This window comes from Lethenteron reissneri, chromosome 46 (assembly GCF_015708825.2).
Source record: "Lethenteron reissneri isolate LAM-NWPU_2019-01 chromosome 46, ASM1570882v1, whole genome shotgun sequence".
Classification (NCBI taxonomy): domain Eukaryota; kingdom Metazoa; phylum Chordata; class Hyperoartia; order Petromyzontiformes; family Petromyzontidae; genus Lethenteron; species Lethenteron reissneri.
Genome location: NC_083824.1, coordinates 4,049,284 through 4,076,508, shown reverse-complemented (window position 1 = coordinate 4,076,508; position 27,225 = coordinate 4,049,284). Strand labels below are relative to the sequence as shown.

The following is a 27,225-nucleotide window of genomic DNA, read 5'->3' as shown; positions in this document are numbered from 1 at the left end:
GCCCCTCCTCACCCAGCCCCACCCCACCCCACCCTCCCCTCCCCACCCAGCCCCTCCTTTCACGACGGACGGACGGACACAATAATCCCCTGTGGGCTGGTGTGACCAGGAGGTTCCTACCAGTACCATTTATATTGCAGCACTGCCCTCTACTGACGACATGGCCAACTACAAGCGCATCGAGTATTGCTCGCTCGTTACTGCACGTACATTCATCCGGATAAAGAAGAAATAAGTAATATAAAAAAAAAAATTTTAACACGCTTTAATGAAATGTACCGTACGAGTAATGGCAGAACTCCACGACTCCAGGAAGTGGCCCCGAAGCTTGCCATAACGTAAGGAACCGTGGCCAATTACAGCCAACGTCAGTTATGGGAAATGCAGATATGCGATTAGTACTACTTGTGAAATGCGTTGGTTTGGCGGGGTGTTTAAAGTCATATTATGCCCGTGCATTATGCAGGATTAGCAGCATCAAAGGGAGGGGATAGGGGTAACATTAATAAAGGGAAGGAATGTTAATAGTATGTAGCTGCAGTAACTAAACCACCACGTAAACAACTAAAGTATAATGGAGCAGGAGTTGAGTTTGAGTGGAGCGCTGCTCGTCATTTATAACAACCGTCAGAATTGATTTGTGACACTTCTTTCAGACGGCTGATGGGAGATGCAGAGCATCAACTACAATTTCACATTCAGACAACCGCAACCTGGAGCAGCAAGAGTTGTCCATCGTTGCGTTGTCTCCTTCGTATTCTTAAGTTTTTTCGGTAAAGTCACGTAGGTAAAAAATTTAAATTAATAAAAGTAAAATAAAAATAAAATAAAAATCACGTTTCGGACACAAGCTTCCGTCTTCAGGTGGAACCGTCACAGCACGATAGCTGTATCAAGTAGCTTGTGTTGCCTCCGAAACGTCGTGATTTTTATTTCACTTTTTATTAATTTTAATTTTTTACCTACGTGACTTTACCGAAAAAACCTAAGAATATGAATCCTTGCAGTCACGAAAGCTTCAAATCGAGAATTGTCCCCTTCATATTTGTGGACAGGGCATTGCGTCGTTCATACGTACGGCCTTTTTCTGGATGACCACAGTCGCACCACTACCACTGGAGAGTTTAAACTTGCGCGTTAGGTATCCGATCTGCCGTGGTTTGTGCAGTGGGCGCGGTTTACGGGTAAACTATAAGAGCTTCGTGGAAGATCAATCCCGGGGATTTCCTGCGTTGTGTCTTTTACATTTGTGGCACTTACAGCGGCCACGGGAGGTCTTGTCCACACGAAGCTCTCTGGGACACGATGCCTCCACTGTACTGATGGCTCCTAACAAGGGTGAAACCGGCAAAACGCAATTGTCTGTGTGTAAATCAAGGCTTCATCTTCTTGGTTCTTTCGGTAAAGTCACGTAGAAGGGAAGTAATAAAATAATAAAAATAAAACATAAAATAATTCTCACGTTTCGGCCACAACGCAAGCAGCCGTCTTCAGGTGAAGACTAGGTCAGACGCTGTCTCCCCGACAGACCTGGTCTTCACCTGAGGACGGCTGCTTGCGTTGTGGCCGAAACGTCGTGAGAATTATTTTATTATGTTTTATTTTTATTATTTTATTACTTCCCTTCTACGTGACTTTACCGAAAGAACCAAGAAGATGAATCCCTGCAGTCACGAAAGCTTTAAATCGAAATTTAAATCAAGGCTGTGTGTAATGTATTATGCACCCGGTCTGGTGATGTCACCTGATACACAAGGCGTGTTGGGAGGGCCTATCCGATGGTCATATCCAGATCCTATTTGCCACCCAGAAAATCCCCGTGTGCATTCGTACTCGTACGTGTGAAGCGTGCTGTTCCAGCACAGTGCAAACTTGATGTTTGGACTGCATTGATCAACTTGTTGCTATTTTATTCAAGCCACTGACTGCCACGTGCATTTCAAACAAGCGAATCCATTACACGGCGATTACCATTCATAGCTGAAATCTCACAAGTTCCATTCTTGAAATTTTAACTGCAATCTGCCCAATTCGACAGCCAAACATTGCCTTAGAGATAACATCCTCATAGATAATGTTTTAATTGGATGTTCATACCATACATGGAATGCATTTATTCAAAATAAAGCAATCTGTGCATCTTTTACATATGGCAGATGCGGGGCTTCATGCTGGTACTGGCAATGCTTCATTTTCAGGGTCTTTAACGTCCACTTTTTAGCAGAGGGCTTTGGTAATGAATAATGCTCTAAACACAGTAGCAATTTAACAATGTATGACAATTTTGATTTAAAGCTTTCGTGACTGCAGGGATTCATATTCTTGGTTCTTTCGGTAAAGTCACATAGAAGGGAAACAATAAAATAAAAATATATATAAAACAATATAATTCTCACGACGTTTCGACTGCATCTGAACTGCCAAAATCGCTGTCCATGGTGCTAACGTTAAGAAAAAACCGCCACTTTTTTCAAAATTTTTGGCTGTTTTTCACACCTGATGATGATTGCTTGTGTTGCAGTCGAAACGTCGTGATAATTTTATATTTTTATTATTTTGTTTCCCTTCTACGTGACTTTACCGAAAGAACCAGGAATATAATGTATGACAATACAACAAATTTCGAAAAAAAAACAACCTTTGAGTCTCAAGATCCATTTTGAGGAGGGTCTTACATTCGGATGTTTGGGCCAATTCCTTTCTATCGAGTATTTTGCGAGTAAGATGAAACCGGAGCACCTGGAGAAACCCCACACATGCGGAAAGGATAACACCCACAGCTCTCCTGATGGGTTCATAAACCCACTTGCGTTGCTGCCACCTAATCCAATCACCTTCTCAGTCCAGTGAGTTTATGGAGTTTCCACAAATATCCGTCACCACCCGCTAACACTCGTCTCCAAAGCGACAGATTCCAGGCACGAGCCGGTGACGATGCTCGGCTGACCTCCTCCGACGTTCAAACTTCAACAACGCCCCTCGATTGCCACGAACAAACCACCGAACCAAGGGAGTGTGGCGGCTGACCTGCTGCGCCACCCCCGACGACACCTCGACAACAAGCAGTGAAATGCTCGGGTCCGGGCTCGTAAGCAACACTTTAATTCCGTTCACTTCGCTGCAGAGATGATGGCGACGATGAATACACGGGAGCAAAACCACGGCGGGCGATGGCACGGAACATTCGTGTTTTAAGGCAGTGCAAAACCACGCTACACACTGTGGCTCACTAAACTCAGATATCACGTTTCGCGAAGGAGTCGCAAACAACCGTCCGTTATGCAGCAGCGCACGCGCACAGCTGCACGACCTCGCGGGCCGTCCGCACACGGTAAGGTGCGTCTCCTCTTTGGCTGGATGCACGAGCAGGAGAGCGGCGGGGGGGGTGGAGGTTCCGTATAATATGCCCACCGTATAGTTCAGCTCGTCGCGTTACGCCGTTGCCTGTTATCTTCCCATTCAAACGTATTTATATCAGCAGTCTGTGCATATACAGCATTGTAGATGTGCGCGTGTGTGTGGGAGAAGAGTTGCGCAATGGTTAGTAAACCACACTACGAACTTGGCGAGTCCGAGTTGAATTCCCGGCCACGGATAAACGCAAGTGGCGAGTGGCATTCGAATCTGTTCTGGTCCCCCCCACCCCACCCTTTCAGCAACCCACACTGACCTGCGTGGTGAAGTATGGTCAAACAAATAACCTCCAAGACTGACGTGGCTTGTGGAGGGCCTTCATTCAATAAAACTGCTGGAAATTATTAAATGAGTTGTGATGTGTTGATACAAGATGTGTTGCACAAACGCACGTGCGCATTTATTTAAATGTTCATGGCGCGAGCAGAGTGTGACGACTTGCTGGGGTGTGGACTCGCCGGCGGTCTAAGTCGATGATGATGATGTTTGTCTCTTTCTCTAACACGACGCAGGCGACCATACGAGATTGTTTATAATTAGTATTTCTGTTTTAAATCGGCAGCTAAGTAAAACCCGTCATTCGAGTTTCGTGGCATTTAGGATCGTGTTAGAATTTTGTTCTCTAAAGTGCTCTAAGAAATCAACAATAAGTCAAAATCTCTCAATAAATTCCTCCAGATGTACTGAAATATTTACGAGTTAAGAGTCGGCAAAGTAGTTGCAGTAATGCCTCGCCCGTTAGTCTCGTGTCAATTTTGAGGGCTGGTCGACGCGCCGACCTCACAGTGTTTTTGTTACTTCCCTACAACAAGGTCAAGAAAAGTGCTTCGGACATACACGGGGGTACTGCTGCTGTGTCTACGAATTGTCCATCGAGATTTGTCCGGTGTGGGTCGCTTCAATATTACGACTCCTCGCTGAGCAGGGCGACACGGAGGAGGAGACGAGAATAGGGGCGGTGGTGGTGGGGGAGGGAGAGTGGGGGGGGGTGTTAGTGCACCCCGGGCGGGCGGGCGACCGGCCGCCGCAGTTCGCTGGCCACAGTCTCCTCTCTCCGTTCAGTCGGCCGCTCGGCACAGGAAATATCGCACCGGCGGTCCCGGGAGGTCATCCTCCCCTGGCGTCTCCGGTGCAAAGGACAGCGTGAGGTCCACATACCGTCGCTCCGTTTGCTTTAGCAGCTTGTTCATGCTGGGCACACACACAAGACACACCAATGCAAAGATCTCCCATATAGCGTTTTAACGGGGTAAGTCCTGTTAGCGAGCACCTATGTAGGCCGACACGGCAAGTGAGGGGCGGGTTGCCAAAACCACACCCGGCTGCCGTTGTCCCCTCCACTGCTGACGTCCACACACTGCACCAGGTCCTCATTTAAGGCTAAGTAAACCTAGCGGAGCACCAGGACCGGTTCAAATATTCGCCACAGCTTTTTGATCTTGCGAGCGGGAATTGTTCTCGGAGCCTGAGTTCGTAGCGCGGTGGACTGACCGCTGGCACCACCGCTAAGCACAACCGCTCCACTCTTGAGAATATTGAACGTTATATTAAATAGTGAAATGTTGTGAACGAAGGGCCACTGACAAGCCGTGCATGAGCAAAAGCAGATTTTGTAAGGGCCTCGACATACAGCTGGTTTAGCTGTGACAAAGAGCTTCATAGCTCATTCGGATTCCTCCAGGATAGATAAATAAATATTCATGATTCTGAGACATGCAAGGATTCAACGATGAAAGTGATTCTTACGATCAACTTCTGCATGTTCAAATCATTCATTTCATTTATTTGTTTACAATATATGCATGACAGGTTAGATGGCTCCAAAGCAGAGGAAAAACAACACAAATCTTGAGACAACCCCACATCATGCCAATCATCCCGATTATAGCCGTGCGTTATTACGTCACCCTGCAGCCAGCACTTGTCAAAATCCATCCCGTAAACTTGGTCATTTTCAATTGGTAAAAAATAAATAATCAGAATGGGTCCCTGACGTGAATATTTCCCCCCCCCAATTCTGCCACTAGATGGCAGACAAATGACGTGTGTGGCCCTACGAACACACTCGGTCACGCGAAATATTGGGGCCGGCCACGGGAAGGGCACCGCTGAGTCCCGAGAACAGACGGGGACCGACTGATTAAAGGATGGACTCACGGTTTGTGATACGGATCGTGACACGGATCGTGACGTCTCTACTCATACGAGTAAATATAGCCCCGTCTATCCCCTTTTGCCGTGCCAGGAAGGCTGGGGGAGGGCACTCACGTCTGCTTGAGCCGCTTGCTGTGGCCCGGCATGATAGGCACGTACACCATCTTAACTCCCTGCACCACCATGGTGGGCTCCACTCCATACTTCTCCTGCAGGGAGAGACGGTGGGGGGCGGGAGGGGAGGGCACGTCAGCGGCACACACACACACACAGGGATGTGTCGGGGAAAAATCGTAAACACATGGGGACACGTTTAGGACACATAACAACACGTGGGGATAGACAAGGGAACACGCAAAATGAAACGCAAGGACAAATGGTTACACATGCGGACACGTGCAGACACACGGGGTCATGTCAGGGACACGTCAGGGACACGCGGGGAGACGCGGGGGAGACGCATGGAGACACGTCAGGAAATGAGGACACACGGGGGGCACTTACAGGGATGTGTTAGAAAATCGTCCTGACTGCACGCAACTTGGTGCAATAGCAAGGGCAATGAAGCTGCCAAGAGCTCACCTTCACGGCCCTGATGAAGTCCTGCAGTGTGAAGTCCTCGCTGCCGTGGATCTCCCACTTGTCCCAGATGGTGAAGGAGAGGTCGCCCCTGGTGACGGCACAACGAGGCGAGGTGGGGGTTGGGGGGGAAGACGGTTATCTCAGTGAGAGCTGCTACCCCGATTGGCACCAGAGCCCATGGCCGCTGAGATTGAATGCGACTCCCCGGCACGTTTCATCATTTGCTTATTATCATCCAGATGGAAAAGGTGGAGTCGTCGTTCGCTGCGTGGCCTTCTCTCCTGGCAAGCCAGGGATTGGCAAGCTCGACACCCGCACGAAGGAAGTTTCACAACATATGTGACCCACCAACCCTCGCTGCCAACCAGTGCTGGATTTTACAAGCGTGCGTAGCCACGACGGCCGGAATAAATCATCGTAACCCTCGAAGAATAAACAATCTTCACACGTAATTTAGTTCGCCGAACCCATTTCGCAGACACGCATGAAGAGGCCGCATTCGAAGGGGCTGCAAGCGACGTCGACCAGCACTTAACTTGACACAGTGGGAATTCAACATCTAGAGTTAAATGGTTTGTAAACGAAACTTAATTTAATTTCATGCTTGCCTTCCCATACAAACAGAGTGCCACTGACGGGGGGGGGGGGGGGGGGGCAATGTCAATTAAACGGCTTCGGCCCTTTAAGCCACGGCTGGGAAAACCAACAGCCCCAGAAGCTGCATCTGACCCGCAATGTCATTTTACATACGGCCACCATATGAGACCTACCACTGCGAAAGAGCCTGCGAATGATATCACTGGTCAACAAAAAAAAACATTTTTTTCTGGCCTGGACTTTTGCAGCTGTTTTAGACTAATTTCAGGGTGCTGATTCCAAATATGATCTCAGATTTGCTCTATCAGATCATTTTTACGCTATCGGCATACCCCATTTTCATTGATTTTACCCGAAATTAACTCTGTCACTTATGATTGCAAGTTGTTGCGAGTCAGTGACTGCTTTAGTGTTAAAATATGGTGCTGTATTTTTAGGATAGTGTGTTTATACTATAATTTTATGTAGATATCCACATTTATTTAATATTTTTCTTCTGCAGTTTTGATTGAAAATGCAATATTTGATATCTCAAAAACCTGACGTGATAAAACAAAAACTGATGCCAGATTTGGAATCAGCACCCCAAAATTACCTTAAAACCGTTGGAATACCTTATGCCAGAAAAAGTGTGTTGACCAGTGTATTTATCCGTCACTTGCAAGAATATTACCCACGCTAACTCAGAACTTGGGTGGATTATTTTGGACCTGGGCAACCACGCTGTGTTTTAGCATGCTTAAGTAATTTATGTCACTCTAAGGTCCTCCTGCAATACCTCGCCTGGTACACAGGAGGTCGTGGGTTCGATCCAGACCCTGACGCCTGCTGCTGTATATTTCGAGTTTGCATGTTCACCCTGGAGTCACGTGGATTTTTCTCCAGGTCCTCCAGTTGTTTCCTCCACATTTAGAATCGAAGTGCGTTTGGAGTATTTGGCTGCTATAAATTCCCACACGATAAGCCACTTCGTTGAGCTATTGTGTGTGGCCAGGTCGCTTCTGAAAAAGAGCTGTGTAGCTCAGTGGGGCCTTGCCTGGTAAAACTAATATAGTTTATTTTTCGATTTAAAGCTTTCGTGACTGCAGGGATTCATCTTCTTGGTTCTTTCGGTAAAGTCACGTAGAAGGGAAGTAATAAAATAATAAAAATAAAACATAATAAAATTATTCTCACGACGTTTCGGCCACAACGCAAGCAGCCGTCCTCAGGTGAAAACCAGGTCCGTCGAGGCGACAGAGTCTGAATGAAACAGCACACGAGCTTGGAGCATATATATAAGCTGGGCGCCTTGACAAAATAATTTGCATATCAAGAGGAATTTAGCATATTTATGGGAAATGCAGGAATGTGATTAGTACTACATATGCATGTGCATTATGCAGGATTAACAGCATCAAAGGGAGCTGCAGTTGCTGCTGCTGCTGCAGTTGCTGCTGCTGCTGCAGTTGCTGCTGCTGCTGCAGTTGCTGCTGCTGCTGCAGTTGCTGCTGCTACTGCAGTTGCTGATGCTGCTGCAGTTGCTGCCACGGCTGAGGTGTTGGTCCTACCGTGTTTCAGGTCTGCTTTATGTTCACGGATGCGGTCCGAGACACCTCAGCCGTGGCAGATCACTGTTACAATTCAGTGGGCTCACATGACATTGACTTCTCCAAGACAGAGGTTCTCTGCAAGCCATCTGGCTATCATGAGAGATTCGTTCATGAGGCGATCCACATATACAAACACAGAGACAATTTCAACCGAGAAGATGGATTCTGGCTTATCAATCATTGGAAGGACGTAATAAACCATTTCGGATCTTAACTGATTGTGTTCACGTTTACGGTGACTTTCAGACCACGTTCCACTCACTGGCATGGTGCAGTGTGCAGAGTAATGTATGGTGTCGTAATTGTATAGTAACTATATAGCAGTGTGATACACATTAGGGTGGGTAGAATAATACATAGTGTTATATTAAAATGGATAAGGCAGCAACTGCAGCAGCAGCAACTGCAGCAGCAGCAGCAGAAACTGCAGCAGCAGCAGCAGAAACTGCAGCAGCAGCAGCAGCAACTGTAGCAGCAGCAACTGCAGCAGCAGCAGCAGCAACTGCAGCAGCATCAGCAACTGCAGTAGCAGCAGCAACTGCAGCAGCAGCAACTGCAGCAGCAGCAGCAACTGCAGCAGCAGCAGCAGCAACTGCAGCTCCCTTTGATGCTGTTAATCCTGCATAATGCACATGCATATGTAGTACTAATCACATTCCTGCATTTCCCATAAATATGCTAAATTCCTCTTGATATGCAAATTCTTTTGTAAAGGCACCCAGCTTATATATATGCTCCAAGCCCGTGTGCTGTTTCATTCAGACTCTGTCGCCTCGACGGACCTGGTTTTAACCTGAGGACGGCTGCTTGCGTTGTGGCCGAAACGTCGTGAGAATAATTTTATTATGTTTTATTTTTATTATTTTATTACTTCCCTTCTACGTGACTTTACCGAAAGAACCAAGAAGATAATATAGTTTAGTTTAGTAATACGTGGTTGCCCACCAAAGGTATTTTGAATGCCTATTTAATCCTTGGCATGGGAAAATAAAACTCACATTCGTCAATAACACTTTGGCCTTAAAAATATATATAGAGGTTGAGTAGAGAGTGTGACCTGATAAGAGAATTACATTTAAAAAATGTGTTTTCTCATAAGCAGTATTTAAATTGGCTGATGAATTATTACCTAATCGTAGCTATTGGGCAACAGGCAAACCCGTTATGATTATTGAAACGTCTCCTTTTTTTAAATAGATATTTTAGTTTAGAGTCATAGTGCTACTGACAAATGTGTTAAATTATTTCCGTTAATTAAAAACAATAATTTAGATTTATAAGGTGACCTTTAACAATGCATCTCAGACAGCCATGCATATGAATGAGGAAAATAAGTCACCAGGGAGAGAAAGATTGAAGAGACCAGATAGAGAACTCCAAAGAGAGGAGGGCCTTGTTAAACAGATGGTGGGGTCTTCGGCTGGGACTCAAGTCTCCATCCATTATAGTAATAGGTTTTTACCCTTTCAACTGGTACAAAACTGACACCTTTATACAAGGCATCATGTTTGCAATAACCACAACACAAGCAGTCAAAATGCAAAAAAAAATAAACAACTCTGATAATGAAAGGGCAGGGAAAGGGCCCGGATGTCCGCTGGTCACTCCAGGTGCGACGCATGGGGCGTGCTTACGCACCCAGTAGAAATCTCGGAGATCTCAGTGGAGCTTTTGGCTGCATCAACTCCGGGGTATATGGTGGAGCAAGCCAATGCAAAGCCTTGGCCACAAGGAGGAGGACCGCAAACTCAACGCGGGTTTGAACTGGAAGCCAATGCAGAGGGATGAGCACAGGCGAGACGTGGCACCACTGCCAACGCAGCATCGCCAAACAATCAACAAGGATACGGTCCCCAAGTGTCTCTCCCCACCGGATGGGCGTCTTCTTCACTGGCGCAGGCTCGGAGAGCAGCAGCACGGGGATGCCCAGGTTGAGGAAGCAGTTCTTGAGGTCCTCCAGTTTCAGGCCCTGCGCTACCTTGATCAGCTCCAGCGCCACCTGCACACGCGCACACACGCGCACACACACGCGCGGCGCTGTCACTCGCAGCTACGTCGAGGTCGCGCGACGTCAACATCGTCAAAAGCGACCTCGGCCAATGTCGCCCACCTCTAAACTAAAAACGAAACTATTTATTTCGCCAGCTAAGGCTCACTGAGCTATATAGTTCTGTTTCAGAAGCGAACTGGCCACACATTATAGCTTAACGAAGTGGCTTATCACGTGGACATATTAAGCAGCAGAATGCTCTAAACGCACGTTCATTCTAAATGTGGCGGGAAAACCCAGAGGACCCGGAGACAAATCCACACGACCACGGGGAGAGAAACACGCAAACTCCAAATATACAGGCATGAGGTCATGATTGAACCCACGATCTCCCGCATACCAGGCGAGGTAGTTAACATCTCGCCACCAAGCCGCCCCATCTCGAGTGTGCGGGACGACGCAGGGTGCAAGCGCTCACCAGGCCGGACACGGCGGCGGTGGTGGTGGCGATGGCCGGGATGATGCGGCCTGCGATGCGCTTGGTCTGCGGGCGGTCGGCCAGGTCGATGCTGTACATGCACGCACGCAGGTTCGACGCCGCCAGGATGAAGTCCACGTGGGCGTTGCAGTCGTCGTCCTTCTCGAACTCCAGCGCCTTCAGGCGCAGGTTGGCTGTGCGAGTGGCGTGGGAGACAGGGGGATGGTGTCACGCATGGGGCGGCACAACACGGCTTACCGTGTGGGTCACCTGCTTTTACAGCCAACTCTTGGTTATCCAGGGGTAATGTGGAGGAGTGGTGGCCCAGATTAAAAGCCAAACAAAAAAATGATGATGTAATACCGACGCAAATTTGGCCCGTACAATTCTACCCATTGTTGACCTACACGGGGGATGTGTGTGCCGGTTTTTCTTATATTTTGTCAGAAATAAAATTTGTATTTTAAAATATATGAACCACCAAAATGACGGCGATGACGATAGATTGCGAAGAAAACTATATGGTGATCGTTGACGCAATATCGTATGATGTATTGTAGGGTCACAGCAACAGTCGTGCGGGCACTGCTAGCTTGCCCCTATATGCAGGGGAAGTTGTGTGGGGGGGAGGTAGGGAGGGGGGCATCACCTTCTGAGATGGCGCCCTCCTTGATGGTGCGGTCCAGGAGCTGCCACACCTGGCTCTCCTCCTCTCCGCTCGGCGCCAGCTTGGCCAACTCAACCTTTTTGATGCCGTCGTCCGTCTCAATTTGCTGTCGGGGAAGATAAGCGGAGAAAAGTCAGCGAAAGAGTTGTGGAGCCGCTGCTCGACACGAGTTTGCGGTGTGTCTCTCTCTCCCCACGGACGTGTGGATTTCCCTCCGGGTCCTCCGGTTTTTCCCTCTACATTTAGAAACATGCGTTTAGAGTATTTGGCTCCTGTCACTTTCCACATAAGTCACTTAATTGGGCTATAATTTGTGACCAGGTTGCTTCTGAAATATAAAATCTATATAGCTCAGTGGGACCTGGTAAAATAAAAAATATATAGTTTAGTTTAATAGGTCGACATTCGAGCCAGCGCTCGACAGGAGCTGCTGGGAAGACGGGAGACGTGGGAGAAAATGAGAGCGGCCTTTGCTCTGCAGTGGAAAATTACAGGCAGACCAACACTACCAAACATTCACTCACTTTACATCGTGAAATATTTCGTCCGAGTGCATTTCACTACGGAAAATCCAATGACAATGTATTACGGGCGACATGCCACAACGTATGATGGGTCACAATGCATGACGAGTCACAATGCATGAGATGTTCACTTTTTATTGACAGCCAATAGTCAGGACTGGTGATGGAGTGGCAGCCTTTGGAAGGATCACACGCGAGAGGGCGGCCACGGCAGAGGTGGAGGAGCAAGTGGAGGTCGTGTGTGTGCGTGAGCACGGGGATCAAGCGGAGTGGCGTGTGTGGGAGTGAAGGGCATTGTAGGACCACGTGGAGTCGTTACGACAAGAGGGAAGGGCCCTTCGCGCAGCAGTAGATAAAATATGGATGATGATGACCATTTAATGTAACGAGTTGAAAAATGTTGTATCAGGCAATACTGCTGCTGCTCACCTTGGAGGAAGGTCTAAATTCAGGCACTGTGATGCTTTCCAGCTTTTCTAGGAGAAATTCTTTGGACAGACTCTGCAAATACGTACAAAAATGCATCAAGAACATTACACGGCTGGTAATGCTGTGAGAAGGGCAGCATTACATTTACGCTTGAACGGTGGTGGTGGTGGCGAAAAAAGAATTGGATTTGACATCGAGAGCGTTTCTTTTTTACTCACCTGCTCGGTGTACGGAATTCCACAAACCTCCGCAAAGAGGCGAGCCGTGCTCACAACGAAACTAAAGTGCCTGCAACGTGACACCGCACAATTAAACTCCGCGCGGGCGTCACGTGAACGCAACACAAATGCCATCAATCATCCCGGCCATCAATCATCCCGACGCGCGCGGGCTGCGGCGTCATCACCGAGGCCGGAACCAGCGAGGCGAGCGCCGGTTAGCGGCCACGCGACAAACTCCACAATCGCAAGGCTTCAGTAAAATGCACGGGCGACATGAAGAGCTTTTGCAAGGTAGTGAATTAGCGCACCGCGCTAAGAAACCGGTGGCCGCGAGTTCCATTCCCAGTCACGGTTAAAATGTTAGCGCCAAGAGATATTTTAATTGATCCTTGGGCAACTCCACTTTTCAAGCACCCGCACTGACCAGCATGATGAAGTATAGTCGAACCATCCTCCATGCCCGACATGGCATTTGTGGGGGTGGGCATTGACCAACAGTGGATTTACAAATGGCTGTGTGTTATAATTTTCAGAGCTTTGTAAACTGTTTGAAGTTCTCGGTTCTACGGTCGGGGTATCACGACTTCCCGGAAGAGGGCCTCAAGACCAAGGCTTTGGCTGCATGAGACTACAAACTTCGTCTACTATGTTTGCCTACCCAGGAGCACCTCACAGAGCCTCAACACGCTTTTTCAGCAGGGTCCTGGCCAAGCTTTCGCATTAGGAGGCGATGTTGTTAAGTGAAATTCCAATTGAGTAGTTTGCAGGTCATTTTTCAGCTGTGGGAAGTTTGGCCAATACCGGTGACATTGCAAGTTTACTTTTTTTTTGCCATTGAAGGAAACCGGAGGCATCCCACGCGGAACCCGTGCAGAATATACGGGGGAGAAGGACAAACACAATCCACACAGCAAGGCACCCGAGCCTCAAAATTGAACTCAAGCCGTCAATGCTGCGAGGCTGCACCACCCAGCCTGCCACCTACTGCTGCCCGTGCCAACCCTCTAGCTCATTCACCCATGGTGCGGTGTTAATGCAACGGAGTGAACAACTGAACGTGCATTCCCAAAGCCCCAAGCGTCTGCTAAGAGTCGCGGCCAAAGACCGTGGATATTTACAGCAGCAGCCGAGTCACCTTTACACAAATAAACAACTGTTCAAAATAATAAACGCTCATAAATTACGACGCAAGTCAACATTTCAGCAGATGTAAACTTACAGTTGGATGCTGGGATCAAAGATGACTGGGGTGGGTGGCCTCTTAGGAGACTGCCAAAACAATGCTGGGAGGAAAGGCAAGGCGGGGGAGTGAAATCAAACAAACACGTTTTTTTTTTTAATCGGAAAATACATTTTCTTGCGTTGGCAACAACACGTGCAGATGTCGTGCAGATGTCGCGTTGCGCTGCTGCTGCTGCCGCACACTCACAGCCATCCTTCAGCCTCGTGTCCAACGGGAAGGCGTGCAGCAGCTGCTTAGCCTGCGGGCGGCGGAGGGAGAGACACACCGGCAGCCGTGCGAGTCAATCCCCGCCGACTTGGCTGCGGGCACTCAACCGGTCGTGTGTGTTTAGAGGGTAGCGCTCTCTCTCTCTGAACGGGCACGACTAAACGGCACGGCGGTTCAATTCGACCACACTCAGCCGCAACGCCGCAAAACAAAGGCCCGCTATTGCGAAGGGAGATTTAAAAAAAATAATTACGTCGCCGGGCTGTTGCAACGTGGCGCTCCGCCGTAGTCCTAACGGTGGCCGTCGGACGGAGAGAGTTGAAACTAACGCGGAGTATTTGTGCTCAAAACTACGAGGAAGGCGCCCGGGCAGACGTAGCCACAAGAACGCGAGGGTTCCTGCACCTCCGATTAGCACGGTTGGCTACGTACGGTGCGAAAGAAGTTCAACATACGTACATGTCCACGGCGTGGCCAGCATGTGCTCGGGTAGCACCACACATCCCTCAAGGCACGATCGACAGGTGCCTTTGGGCCCCGACAAGATTGTGGAACAATAACCACTGTGCTGCACTCCTGACTGGACCGTGATGGTGAACGATGTATATACGTATACAGTAGAACCTCGGAGATCGAACGCGCCAGATCTCGAACAAATCGTTGTTCGAACGATATTTCCAAACATTTTTTGTCCCGGAAACCGAACGAAATTCGGAGGTCGAACGGGCAATCGCGACTTGAAAGAACCTGTACGGCTGAGATGCGCATGGCCAGCGTGCATGACGCTTGCCCAGATAAAGGTTTTACCACCTCCTCCTCCTCCTCACCTTCCACTCAAGCCATCAACTCTCCTTACTACAGGTCAAGTGAAGTTCAATGTTCATTTATTTCATTTATTACATTTGTTTATTCATTTATTCCATTTATTTATTGTGTTTCTTGTTTTTTTGTATGATTTTATGCATGTAATTACTGTAAACTTCATGTAAAAATGATTTATAATGAGAGATTTCTTATGTCTGGAACCAATTAATGTCCGATCTTGCTGTGGATTTCACACCTGATGATGATTGCTTGTGTTGCAGTCGAAACGTCGTGAGAATTTTTATTGTTTTATATTAATATTATTTTATTATTTCCCTTCTACGTGACTTTACCGAAAGAACCAAGAATATGTATCGCTGCAGTCATGAAAGCTTTAAATCAAAATTTAAATAATAATTACCGTTAAGATATATAAAACTGGGTGTGGGTAACGCGCATCACGAGGTAGGGTGATAGCTAACGAGACTGGTGACACACGGGAGGGAAACGTGCCACAGAGACACAGCCACTGGGGATGAAGAGCAATGGAGATGAGCTCATTGGCAGCAGCGAGATGGATCCTGGCATCGCAAATGGCTGATGAGAGACTGCCGAAGAGGGGAGGCCATCAACCAGCAGTGGGGAGAGATGACGGCCGATAACAAAGCAGCCTTCATGGCAAGTGTCACCAAGGGACAAGAACATCATGTGTGTGTAACTGTTTGTCTAAGTAATGACCCGTCAATGCCCTAATTGGCATCTTTATACCTTTAAATGACTGAACATGCTCAGTATATGAGGGTGACATTAATTTTGCCACTGCCATTTCATAGTGATAATTATGAGCCGGTAAAAAAAAGGCATATAAAAAGGCGATGATATGCAATTTATTTTTACAATATAACCACGATATTTGAAAAAAATGTTCACGCAGTGGTTAGCGAACTGCGCTATGTAGCTGGCAACCTGGGTTTGATTACAAGTCACGTCTTACGTCCGTGGCGAGTGACATTTGAACCGGGTCCAGAGTAACCCTCGTCGCCAAGCGGCACTGACCCGCGTGGCGAGGTGTGTATGTACGTACGTTGAACCTCTTTCGCGCCGTACGCAGCCAACCGTGCTGATCGGAGGTGCGAGGTACGGTCAAACAACACCCGTGACCATCAACGGCATGGGGTGGTTAAGTTAAAAAATATTATTAAAAACTTCGCATGATAAAAAATACCGAGACTCAATTTCATGCTGAGAGAGAGGGCTTGCAAAACGCTGAGGGTGTGAGCGACCGTCTCTCCCCGCACACACAACAACAACAACCGCCATTCGCCACTAAGTGGCGGTGACGTCACCACGACGCTTGTGCCAGGCCATGTGCACCTTGAGGCCACCTGAAGTGTCGAACGCTCGCTGGCAGGAGGTCACGGGGCAGACCCAGCAGGTGCCAGGGGTCGACTGACTGAGATGACCGAGATAACTGGCTGATGCACCACCTGTGCCCCCTACTCTGCCAACTTGCTGTGCTTTAGCCACCCGGCGCTCCGCTCGTTGTCGTGAGCGTCGCGCTCCTCCGCCCTTCGTTGTTGTTGGAGGGCGACTGCCTCCAACTGCCCAGTCGCGTCCTTCACGAGCCTCCTCCACAGAGGCCGATCTTGACACCGCTGATACCAGTCATCGGCAAGTCCACTCAGCTCCACGTCCTCCTGTACCACATCACTCCATCTCTTCTCTAGCCCGTGCCGCGCCCGTTTAGCCCCCTCGATCCGGCCGCACACACACACACGCGCACGCACCTTGTGGTTGAAGTACTTCTCAAACTTGACCCTGGCAAGCATCACGCACTCCTCCCAGCAGGTGCAGCGACGGCTCAGCAACTTGACGGCCTGGATGGCTCCCTCGGGGCTCTCCCCGGTGTGCAGGCGCTGCCACAGACGGAGAGACGACGCACGCTGAGCGCCGCTGGTACCATCGCTGTTGAGCGAGCAGCTGCACATGCGCTTACAGCTAGCGCAATTTGTCGATTGTACCGATTATCCGAATCATCATCATCATCACGATCCATGGACAGACAGCCTGTAGGTGTCCGCTGAACTTTTAAAAATTTCTTTCCACTTTCACTACTACGCTCAAGTAGTGAAAATCTTTTTGGTACCAATCTCTTTGTGTTGTATTGTCCGAATTGTTTTTCTAAAATGGGCCAATTTCACGTGGTCGATTACTTGGGCTCGTTTAAGAAACATGGCAACCACCCCGACAATCTGTCTCCCGAAGGTGGGAAACCCCTAACCAGCGGCAGCCAGCGTGAAGGGGATTTTACGACGACGTTGAAGATGTCACCAAGCCCCGCCCATCACCTCCAGTCCAGCAGCACACGTGGGAACGGGAGGTGAAACTTCCCCCCCTTAACTATTCTGTGTTATCCGATTGGTTGCAGAGTTGAACTGATGACGTAAATAACCGGACAGCCCAGCCCAGCTCCGTGAGTCTTTCACAAACGGTCGTTCGGATGTCACAGCAGGGATCACCACGGTCCAAGACAGCAGAGCGGATACGCACCTCCAGCAAGAGCTTGGGGGACCGCTGACTCTCCCAGAACTTGGAGAAGATGGAGGGCTTGTGGGTGAAGGCACTCTCAAACTGTAACGCAAAAAATAGCTCTTGGTCAGCTCCTCCCGACAGCATGGTCACATGATAAGCTCTTTAACCAGGTTCTTATAAAGCCCTCACAATTAACAAAAAATGTCCTTTAATTATACAAAACAATGCCTCACTGATATTCTTGGTTCTTTCGGTAAAGTCGCGTAGAAGGGAAATTATTAAATAATAAAAATATAAAACAATACAAATTTTCACGACGTTTTGACTGCAACACAATCAATCATCATCAGGTGTGAAATTCACAGCAAGAAATGTTTTTTTTGTGAATTTCACACCTGATTATGATTGCTTGTGTTGCAGTCAAAACATCGTGAGAATTTGTATTGTTTTATATTTATATTATTTTATTATTTTCCTTCTACGTGACTTTACCGAAAGAACCAAGAATATCAATCCCTGCAGTCACGAAAGCTTTAAATCAAAATTTAATGCCTCACTGAGTCGCAAAATTCCGTGTCAAGAAGCTAATATCAACATTGAAATCCTAGGCCAATTCTTTTAATGGTCATTCGGCTTCAAGCGGAAGAACTGCAGAGAAACCAGAGGAGACAATACGCACCACTCCCCACGGATAGCTTCAATCCAGAGGCAGAACTTATGCACCTCTACGATGACTTAGAACCATTGTCGTGCTGTCATCTCCTGGCCACCTCGCAGCTCAAGCCTACAACACCTGGCATTGCCAGGCAGTCTCAGGTCCAAGTACTAAGCAGGCTCGGACCTGCTTAGCTTCCGAGATCGGCTAGATCGCATGATGCAGAGAGACCATGTCGTAGGCGGACCGTGAGCGGTGGTTCACCATGACCGGGCGCGCTCCCCTGTGCCGTCACGATTAATTATAGAACGCGGCACTGCCGAGCTGAACACGGCCCATCGGTAAGGTGACCCCCCTCCTGTGCGCCCCGTGCCCTTTCCGAGCGAATTTATCGTTCCTCTCGTGGCCGACGCCACTCTGCTTCTCGTCGTCCGCCCGCTGCCATGGCGGGCGGGGAGCCGCTCCTGCATGATTTACGAGCGCCCCGCAACGCGACACGCAAGCCGGGAACCAGGGGACTTGGACAGGAGAGCGTTCAGGGGTTGCATGTTGAGCACATTTAACGTGCCCCCCCACACCCGACCCCAACCCCCAGCCCCCACCCCCCGACCCCAGCCCCCCGCCACCACCCCAGCCCCCCCCCCTACTCCGTCCTCCTCTCCCAGACGACACGGCTCAGTAAGGGGACACGCGGTCAAGGCCAGGCGGGTGGTCACCACCCCGTTCAAACACGGAGGCTACCGCGACCAATATTGTCCGCAGTAAAGGTTTTTTTTTGGCGTGTGTTAACGACACATTGGCATTCGCCTCCCTGGAATCTCCGATTGGCACGGCTGGCTACGTACGTACGCTGCGAAATAAGTTCGACGTACACACCTTGTCGCGAGCCCACTGGATGGTGTGCTCGATGACGTTCGGGAAGGACTTGAGCGTGCAGAATGGAACCTCTTCATCCAGCGGGTCCCTCTGCAACAACAGAAGCACCCGCCGAGTGACTCGGGGCCCCAGCGCACGAGCGCAAGGCGCCAGCAAGCGAACGGAGGAGTCAAAGTGGTACGGGTCAGTGGGAGGCCTGGCACCGACAGCGGGGTGGGCGAGTCGGACTCGGGGGTTGTGCCACCTGGCTGTTGTAGGACTCCGTCAGGTGAGGCACCACGACCTCCACGTGACCCTTGGTGCCCATGGTGCCCGAGTCGATGAGCGGCCTCTGATTGGAGACGCAGCGGCTGTGTGTGCGGGGGACAGACAGAGCGAGAGCGAGAGAGAGCCCTGGTTAAAGGGACGTTAGTGCTGGGTCCATTGTGCGTCGTGGTGATAGCCACCTCGGCAGTGGCTGGCAGTCTTCTCGACTAAACATTCAGCAACCAGGAATGGGTACAAGTCAGCAGTGCGGTGTACGCAGCATCGTCGACGCGTTAATAACATTGTAGTTATCACCGATATTATACATTGTAACTGGATTTGGTGTAACTGTGTAGTATGTGCATTACGATGACTACGTACGGCAGCTACGGAATCACACTTGTTACCGATACAGACCCTACATCCTCTTGTGCCAACCCAGTAATAACACTGGTTCCACGTTACTGCTCTCCAATGCTACCAACCATCAGGTGTGCGCAGTGTGCAGTGGATTAATGAATACATAGACTGGTCATCATGAAAAGACGAAACTGTGGTGGGGGCGGAGTTGAGAAAGACTCGTCGAGGTAAATGTTGGTGCTGCCGCTACACTCTAGGCTATTGCTGGAAAGAGGACCTGGTTTTATGCTGGCCCTACAGCCTGGGTTACTGTTGAGCGTACAACCTCGTGTCTGCTGCTGGTGCGACAGCCTCGGGTCAGTGCTACCCAGGTAGCGCGGCCTACTGCTGGTGGTCACGGTCCAGACTTTGCTGGTGCTGACCCTGCACTTTGGGCTACGTGCGAGAGTGACAGGGAGGGGGGGGCAGGCACAGGTGGGAAGGGGGGGAGATGGCGTACCTGTCCATGTATCGCCGGGCCTCCACGTTGTCCAGGGCGTTGAGCACCAGGCTCTGGCGGCACAGGAAGTCGTCGGAAAACGTGGCCTCCGTGGCGGGCCCCACGCGGTCCAGGCGGGGCTCCACGTGCAGCTGCGGGTTGATGTCGCGCGCCACCGTCGCCCCCGTCGTGCTCTTCGGCTTCTGCGGATGGGAGCGCCGTCGTCGCGACGTCTCACGGTCACAGCGCGTCGTCAACGTCGCAACCAACTTCCAACGCTTAACGCATCGGGGACTTCCGGCCGATGTTGGGATTGGTAATTGATTCATGGGTTAGGTCGCGCGATGAACCTGGGCAACTTTGTCTCCAAAGAGCCGATGCCGCCCGACACAGCCAAACAAATTTAACCGTCACGTGGCGTACAAGCGTTTGACGTGCCGGTTATTATTGTTGTTGTTTCGCCGTAATCGTCATCGTCACACATTGCAGTCGTTGCCATGTGTAGCACGAGGGGTAGATTTGAATGTGCCCAGATGGGTAACAACTCGTCAAGACAACGCGAGTCATGTTCATATTCACAAGGGAGTTTTGGGTTAAGTCACATCCCGGTCTGGGGTCGGATCCGGGTCAATATACAATGAGTGCTGCTTTGTGGGAAGTCCACAGCAGTTAAACCGTGGTTAGACCTGCCCCTCCCCCCCTCCCCCACCCCCGGAAGTCGTGGTTACCTGTATGTGGTGAGACCTAAACAAGAACTGACGATTGAGGTTGGACTTCTCGATCAGGTCGGGGTCTGTAATGGTCACCTGCAAAAAACGTCACAATTCACAAGCATCGCACGTTCAGTCTCATGAAATGAACATTTCAGTTTCATTTATTAGGTATAGCCCTGTGAGCCGTGAGGCTCTTGACTCGCGTGCAACCGCAACAAACAAATCATGAACAAAGAACATCTTAAAGTGACGTTTCGCAACAGAAACGTCCAGGAAAAAACAGTAAAAATCTTCCAGAAAAAAAGCACCCTATAACATTCGAGACACCCCCAAAGTACGCGGCAGTAACGTATACTCCCGCTCCGGTGTTGGCACAGGCTGACGAACGAAGCGGTCTGCTTCATTCATCAGTGGCAGAAAACCGAGAAGAGGTTCTTACCATGACTTAAAGCTTTCGTGACTGCAGGAATTTCATATTCCTTGGGACTTTCGATAAAGTCACGTAGATAGGTTCAGAGAAATTAACAAAAAAACTACGACGCTTCGATCGCAACACAAGCGATCGTCTGTGTTGTGATGGAAGGCTTCTTCCTCCTGATGACGACCGCTTGTGTTGTGATCGAAACGTCATAGTTTTTTGTTTTCTTCGAACCTATCTACATGACTTTACCGACAGACCCAAAGAATATAGGTTCTTACCAGGCCACCGTGCTCCTGGTCGGTGCCCACACCCAGCAAGGCCATGTTCTTCAGCATCTCGCAGCCGATGGCACCGCACCCCACCTGCCGAACAACAACGTTCGCACCTTCACGCGTGGCAGCAGGCAGAACAAACGCATCAAACAGCCCGCAGCTCCTTCAACCGTCTCTTTCATTATCGTAAAAAATCCCTGTCATCACCATAAAATATTGTCAACCTCGTCAGCATTATTACTGTTGCCAGCATTAGCATCATCCTTGTCATCTTACTCACCATGATAATCATGATTGCCAACATGACTGTTGTCATCATCATCATCGATGCCATCAGCATCTTCCTCATTACTGTTGTCATCGGCAACATCATCACTGCCATAATCAACACCATTGTCATCATCATCGGTATCATCATCATTGTCATAATCAACACCGTTGTCATCATCATCGGTATCATCATCATTGTCATAATCAACACCGTTGTCATCATCATCGGTATCATCATCATTGTCATAATCAACACCGTTGTCATCATCATCGGTATCAGCACCATCTTCATCACCACTGTTGTCAACGGCAACGTCATCATCATTGTCATGATCATCGCTGTAATCATCATCGTCAGCATATATCCACTGTGCCCAACTGCTTGCTGCGGAATGACAAAACCCGAGAATCTCTGCAGCGCCGTTGTTGCGCGAGACCTCACCATGAAGACGGAGAGCTTGTGGAGCTTCTCGCACACCGCCTCGCCCACGCAGAGACGCAGGGCATCGTAGCGGTCCCCCCTGCGCCAGTAGGGATTTTCAAAAGAGAAAAAACAACGTAATTTACACATCTGACAATTGACTTGGTGGGAGCTGTAAATACAATACTGTTGACACGAGTAAAGTTTCAACCTTTTCTCTCCCACAATTCCACAGATAAAACAATCACCGTCGCCTCTGCGCGGCTCCCTGGTCATCAGAAGAAATGGCTATTTTAGTGACTGATGTGGCCGGAGCCAGGCTTTTCGATTCATATGCAATGTAATACATACATACGTACGTAATACGTTCATGTACATTGATCAGACGGCAGACGCCGCTCCGCTCATTACAATGATAAACCGTCGGTTGGCTCAGCTATCGGCTCGCACCATCAGGAGGTTGCGAGGTCACAAAGCCCATAATCCCCCTGGGGTCAATAAAACGAGTACCACTTTGCGTGGAAGTCAGCGGAGGTTGCTCTATTAATAGACTGGCGCCCGCCATAGGAAGGTGGAATTTCCACCGCTGGCTCAGGGCTATAAAATGGGAGATGCGCCCCGCCTCGATGTTCGTTTGAGAGGATGTCGCTTGAGAATGTTTGTTCAATACACACCGCAGTACCACGACGGTGAACGGCGGCGGGCTCAAGGTGGCCGACAAGCCTTCAAACGTGAACAAGGAAACGAGCCAGCGCCCAGCTGGGTACAGAGGGGAGCTGGAAGGATCGAACTGCCCGGAGCAGGCAGCACACATGATACGCATTTCGTGCGTCGCCCGTTACAAAACTTTTTTATTTTACCAGGTAGGGCCCACTGAGCCGCACACCTCTTTTTCAGAAGCGACCTGGATATCACAAATGACAGCCCAATGAAGAGGACATTTATAGCAGCCAAATACTCTGAATCGCAACCACTAAAACGGCGACAAGGCATTGGAGCGCAAGGGGAAGGGGCGAACCATGACACCACTGGCGAGGGATGTGGGCGAAAAGGTCCGCGGCGAACGTGTCGGGTTCAGCCGCTCCGACATATGTGCAAACGACGGCTCCTCCCAACTCACCTTGCCTTGAACCCTTCGCTGTCGACATTCTCAAGGTTCCCAACCACCTCCATGGCATCGAAGTACAACTGGGAGCAAAACAAAACGCAAGGCATTGAAAAGCAACAACGCAGACGCGCGTATGTTAGGCTAACGACAGGCACACGTAAATGGCACGGCAAATTAATCGATTAATATCGATGCTTATAAAAGGTGGTCGCTGGGTGGACGGACACCGCCGGTGTGGTGAGTGGACACCGCCAGTGTGGTGAGGGGACACTGCTGGTGTGGTGAGTGGACACCGCTGGTGAGTGGACACCGCCGGTGTGGTGAGTGGACACCGCCGGTGTGGTGAGTGGACACCGCCGGTGTGGTGAGTGGACACCGCCGGTGTGGTGAGTGGACACCGCTGGTGTGGTGAGTGGACACCGCTGGTGTGGTGAGTGGACACCGCCGGTGTGGTGAGTGGATACCGCCGGTGAGGTGAGTGGACACCGCCGGTGTGGTGAGTGGACACCGCTGGTGTGGTGAGTGGACACTGCTGGTGTGGTGAGGGGACACTGCTGGTGTGGTGAGTGGACACCGCTGGTGTGGTGAGTGGACACCGCCGGTGTGGTGAGTGGATACCGCCGGTGAGGTGAGTGGACACCGCTGGTGAGTGGACACCGCCGGTGAGTGGACACCGCTGGTGTGGTGAGTGGACACCGCTGGTGTGGTGAGTGGACACCTACCCACTGCTGGATGGGACCGAACTTCCCGGTGAGCGCCTTGAGAACCTCCTGTCCCACGACACCGCCCAGCGCCGCGGTGAGCGCAGCCAGCTGCCCTCCCGCCACCAGCGCCGCACACTCCACGACCCGCCGCTCCACGCTCACCTGCACAACCGCACCAGCACCACCGCCAACACAGGGGGGCTCCGGATCACCGCTCAGATAACCGCTCCGGATAACCGCTCAAATAACCGCTCAGATAACCGCTCCGGATAACCGCTCAAATAACCGCTCAGATAACCGCTCAGATAACCGCTCCGGATAACCGCTCAGATAACCGCTCAGATAACCGCTCAGGATAACCGCTCAGATAACCGCTCAGATAACCGCTCAGATAACCGCTCCGGATAACCGCTCAAATAACCGCTTAGATAACCGCTTCAGATAATAGTGGCACCACAAACCGAGCTGGCCAGAACGCAGTCATAAGATGCGGCCGCTTGCAACCACGCCGCGTGGCAACTTTTGAATGCAGGGAGATCCATTGATATAGCCCCGCTAAAACACTACAATCGGGAGAAATTACAGATGAAAGAAAAATGCCGGTTGATTAAAAAGCCTCGACGTGTCTCCCAGCAGCCGCCATCCACTTAGTACATCAACGCTCGTTCCTCCATAAATCTGTTCCCCTGCTGTGACATATGGAGCCATCGTTTAAACAAAAATGTAATCTTCTTCTTGGTTCTTTCGGTAAAGTCACGTAAAATGGAAAGAATAAAATAATACAAATAAAACATAATAAAATAATTCTCACGACGTTTCGGCCACAACGCGAGCAGCCGTCCTCAGGTGGAGAGCAGGTCTGTCGAGTAAACAGCGTCTGAATGACTCTGTCTACTCGACAGAGTCTGAATGACTCTGTCTACTCGACAGAGTCTGAATGACTCTGTCTACTCGACAGAGTCTGAATGACTCTCTACTCGACAGACCTGCTCTCCACCTGAGGACGGCTGCTTGCGTTGTGGCCAAAGCGTCGTGAGAATTATTTTATTATGTTTTATTTTTATTATTTTATTACTTCCCTTCTACGTGACTTTACCGAAAGAACCAAGAAGATGAATCCCTGCAGTCACGAAAGCTTTAAATCGAAATGTAATCTTGTGTTGAGAGGAAAGCAAGAAGGGGTATTAGAAATGAGCAGGGCATCTACGAATAGATCACCCTGGACAGGTGAGAATGTTGTAGCCATCGCGTCAACAGCGGCTGAGATGATAACGCTGAAGAAAAAGCAGATGGAATTCAAATGCTTTGATATTTACAAGGGGGGAGGGGTGAGACAATTAAATGCATCTCAGACATATAGGAAATTGGAACAGAAACATCTAAAGGCCAAATGCGCCGAGTGGTATTTTGAGAAAGTGGATTATTCAGACGCAGATTTGAGTGCCGGCATCCCAGTGGGCAGGAACCGGTGATGCAAGCGCAACACGTCACCCACTCCGGCATCCGGGACCACATCGTGAACAACTCTGGCTGTCGCCTGATGATGCTCGCTGTTGTAATCACCGGTGAAACGTCACAGTACTCGAATTGTAAATGTTGTGGTGGGTTTAACTTTCCAACGCACAAGCGGTGTGCTGTACTAGTAACTGATTGGCACTTTTTGTTTACAAACCTTACTTATTGGCCGTGTCGGGTGGTTGCGGGTTTAACGACACTTTTATATCTACGCCATCTAACCCAAAAAAAACTCTATTATGGATGATATTGGTCGAGAAAACCGACTGCGTGCTTAGCTGACCCTGAAAGGAAGTTTCTACACTCGTGGCCGCCGCTCAGTTCCCCGAGCCACTGCCCGACAATTTATCTTTCAAGGACACTGTGTTCCAGACTCACAGGAAGGTGGGGGGGGGGTCCAGGATAGGGCGTCCCCCCAACGAATGAGTCCTTATCGCAGCGAGGCCGGCGCCATCGATAATGGAGACCGCCCAGAGCGTTCCGGTGCGGTGTCCTAGCGCCAATCCCCCTCTTTGACAATCTAACTCCGCGAGGCTGTTGCCCAGCGCGGGGTGCACGTGGGAGGCATTTGGTGCTAACACAAGCCCCCTCGTCCAAATCTCTGAAGCCATGGCAGGCACGGCGTCCGGTACGGAAATGTGCGTGGGACTCCCAAGCATATTTTGCACACATTTAGATAGAGACGCCCCAAGATTCCGTTTGACGGTTCTCAGCTGAACACTCCTCCAGACTCGATGCAGCCCTTGAATAGTGAGGAGACGGGTATGGTGATACAGCCCTTCAGAGGTTAAGGTTGGTGGCTCACGGGGATTTGTGAAACTCCTAAAGCTGCCGGGATATGAGGTGGCCAGGAGATGGCAGCACAGCGGTTTGGAGGCCAGTCAATTCACGCCTTTGGTTTTCTCCTGGTACTCCAATTACAAATTAGAATAAAAAAATATATAAATGTACGGCAAACCCTCGCTTAATGCATGTTCACACAATACGTTTTTGCCATAACGTGGCTCTGCCATTGGTGACCACTTTTCACACAACGCTGAACACGCACCGTTACAATGCGTCACCGTCTCATAAAACTCCAAAAGACTTTGTAAAATGTAAGTGTCAAAGACATCCCACTGAAAAGGTCTTGAGGCTTAGTGCAACTTACATGCGCGAATAAATTACATTATTTAACTTCAGGAGGAGAGGCTGCGTGCTCTGCACACCGCTGCAATGAACCGCTCGTTGCGTCACCCGGGGCGACCTTCCGGGTTCGAGTGAAGCCGATGCCCCTTACCTTGTCGCAGAGACGTTCACTCTCCGCTTCTGCCAAGCTGCACAGCGTCTTCACATCATCAGCGCACCTGTGAGCCACCCAGCCACACACACCACATCCACACACACCACATACACACACTCTTAAAAAACTAAGCAATCCCCCACAGAGTCGCGTGACTTTATAACGACTTGCGGGATGACTGAAAACAATAAAGACACTTGCTCTTAAATACATGAGTGAGCATGTGTGCATGTGCGCATGATGTGCGATAGTGCGTCTGCATGTTCGAGCCGGTGCGCGAGTGTTATTCAGTACAAGTTCGCGGGAGTGCACTGGTCTTGTTCTGCCAGCGTGCTCTCGTGCGATTAGCTGCGAGTGTGGACACAAGCGCGTGTACGTGAAGCACAGCGCCGACCTTTAAACCACGCGCGTGGGTCACACGCAGCGTGATGCAACACGCGTGGTCATTGTCACTTTGCAGTACCGTGGGC

General features: G+C 49.8%; 1 protein-coding gene across 1 annotated transcript in view; it reads right to left on the bottom strand.

The window, feature by feature from the left end:
• Positions 1 to 1,893: 1,893 nt before the first annotated feature.
• UBA6 (ubiquitin like modifier activating enzyme 6) overlaps positions 1,894 to 27,225 on the bottom strand; it is a 41,406-nt gene continuing 16,074 nt past the window's right edge. Inside the window, exons 13-33 of the mRNA XM_061570906.1 lie at positions 26,753 to 26,819; positions 23,977 to 24,120; positions 23,267 to 23,334; positions 22,168 to 22,246; positions 21,462 to 21,545; positions 20,778 to 20,855; positions 20,071 to 20,252; positions 19,210 to 19,315; positions 18,966 to 19,055; positions 17,453 to 17,533; positions 16,690 to 16,818; positions 14,078 to 14,129; positions 13,868 to 13,931; positions 12,646 to 12,715; positions 12,428 to 12,499; positions 11,457 to 11,580; positions 10,808 to 11,001; positions 10,211 to 10,338; positions 6,151 to 6,238; positions 5,683 to 5,777; positions 1,894 to 4,605 (exon numbers count right to left, since the gene is read on the bottom strand). Coding sequence (XP_061426890.1) covers positions 4,473 to 4,605; positions 5,683 to 5,777; positions 6,151 to 6,238; positions 10,211 to 10,338; positions 10,808 to 11,001; positions 11,457 to 11,580; positions 12,428 to 12,499; positions 12,646 to 12,715; positions 13,868 to 13,931; positions 14,078 to 14,129; positions 16,690 to 16,818; positions 17,453 to 17,533; positions 18,966 to 19,055; positions 19,210 to 19,315; positions 20,071 to 20,252; positions 20,778 to 20,855; positions 21,462 to 21,545; positions 22,168 to 22,246; positions 23,267 to 23,334; positions 23,977 to 24,120; positions 26,753 to 26,819 — 2,128 coding nt within the window. The 3' untranslated portion in view covers positions 1,894 to 4,472. The remainder of the gene's footprint in view (positions 4,606 to 5,682; positions 5,778 to 6,150; positions 6,239 to 10,210; positions 10,339 to 10,807; positions 11,002 to 11,456; positions 11,581 to 12,427; positions 12,500 to 12,645; positions 12,716 to 13,867; positions 13,932 to 14,077; positions 14,130 to 16,689; positions 16,819 to 17,452; positions 17,534 to 18,965; positions 19,056 to 19,209; positions 19,316 to 20,070; positions 20,253 to 20,777; positions 20,856 to 21,461; positions 21,546 to 22,167; positions 22,247 to 23,266; positions 23,335 to 23,976; positions 24,121 to 26,752; positions 26,820 to 27,225) is intronic.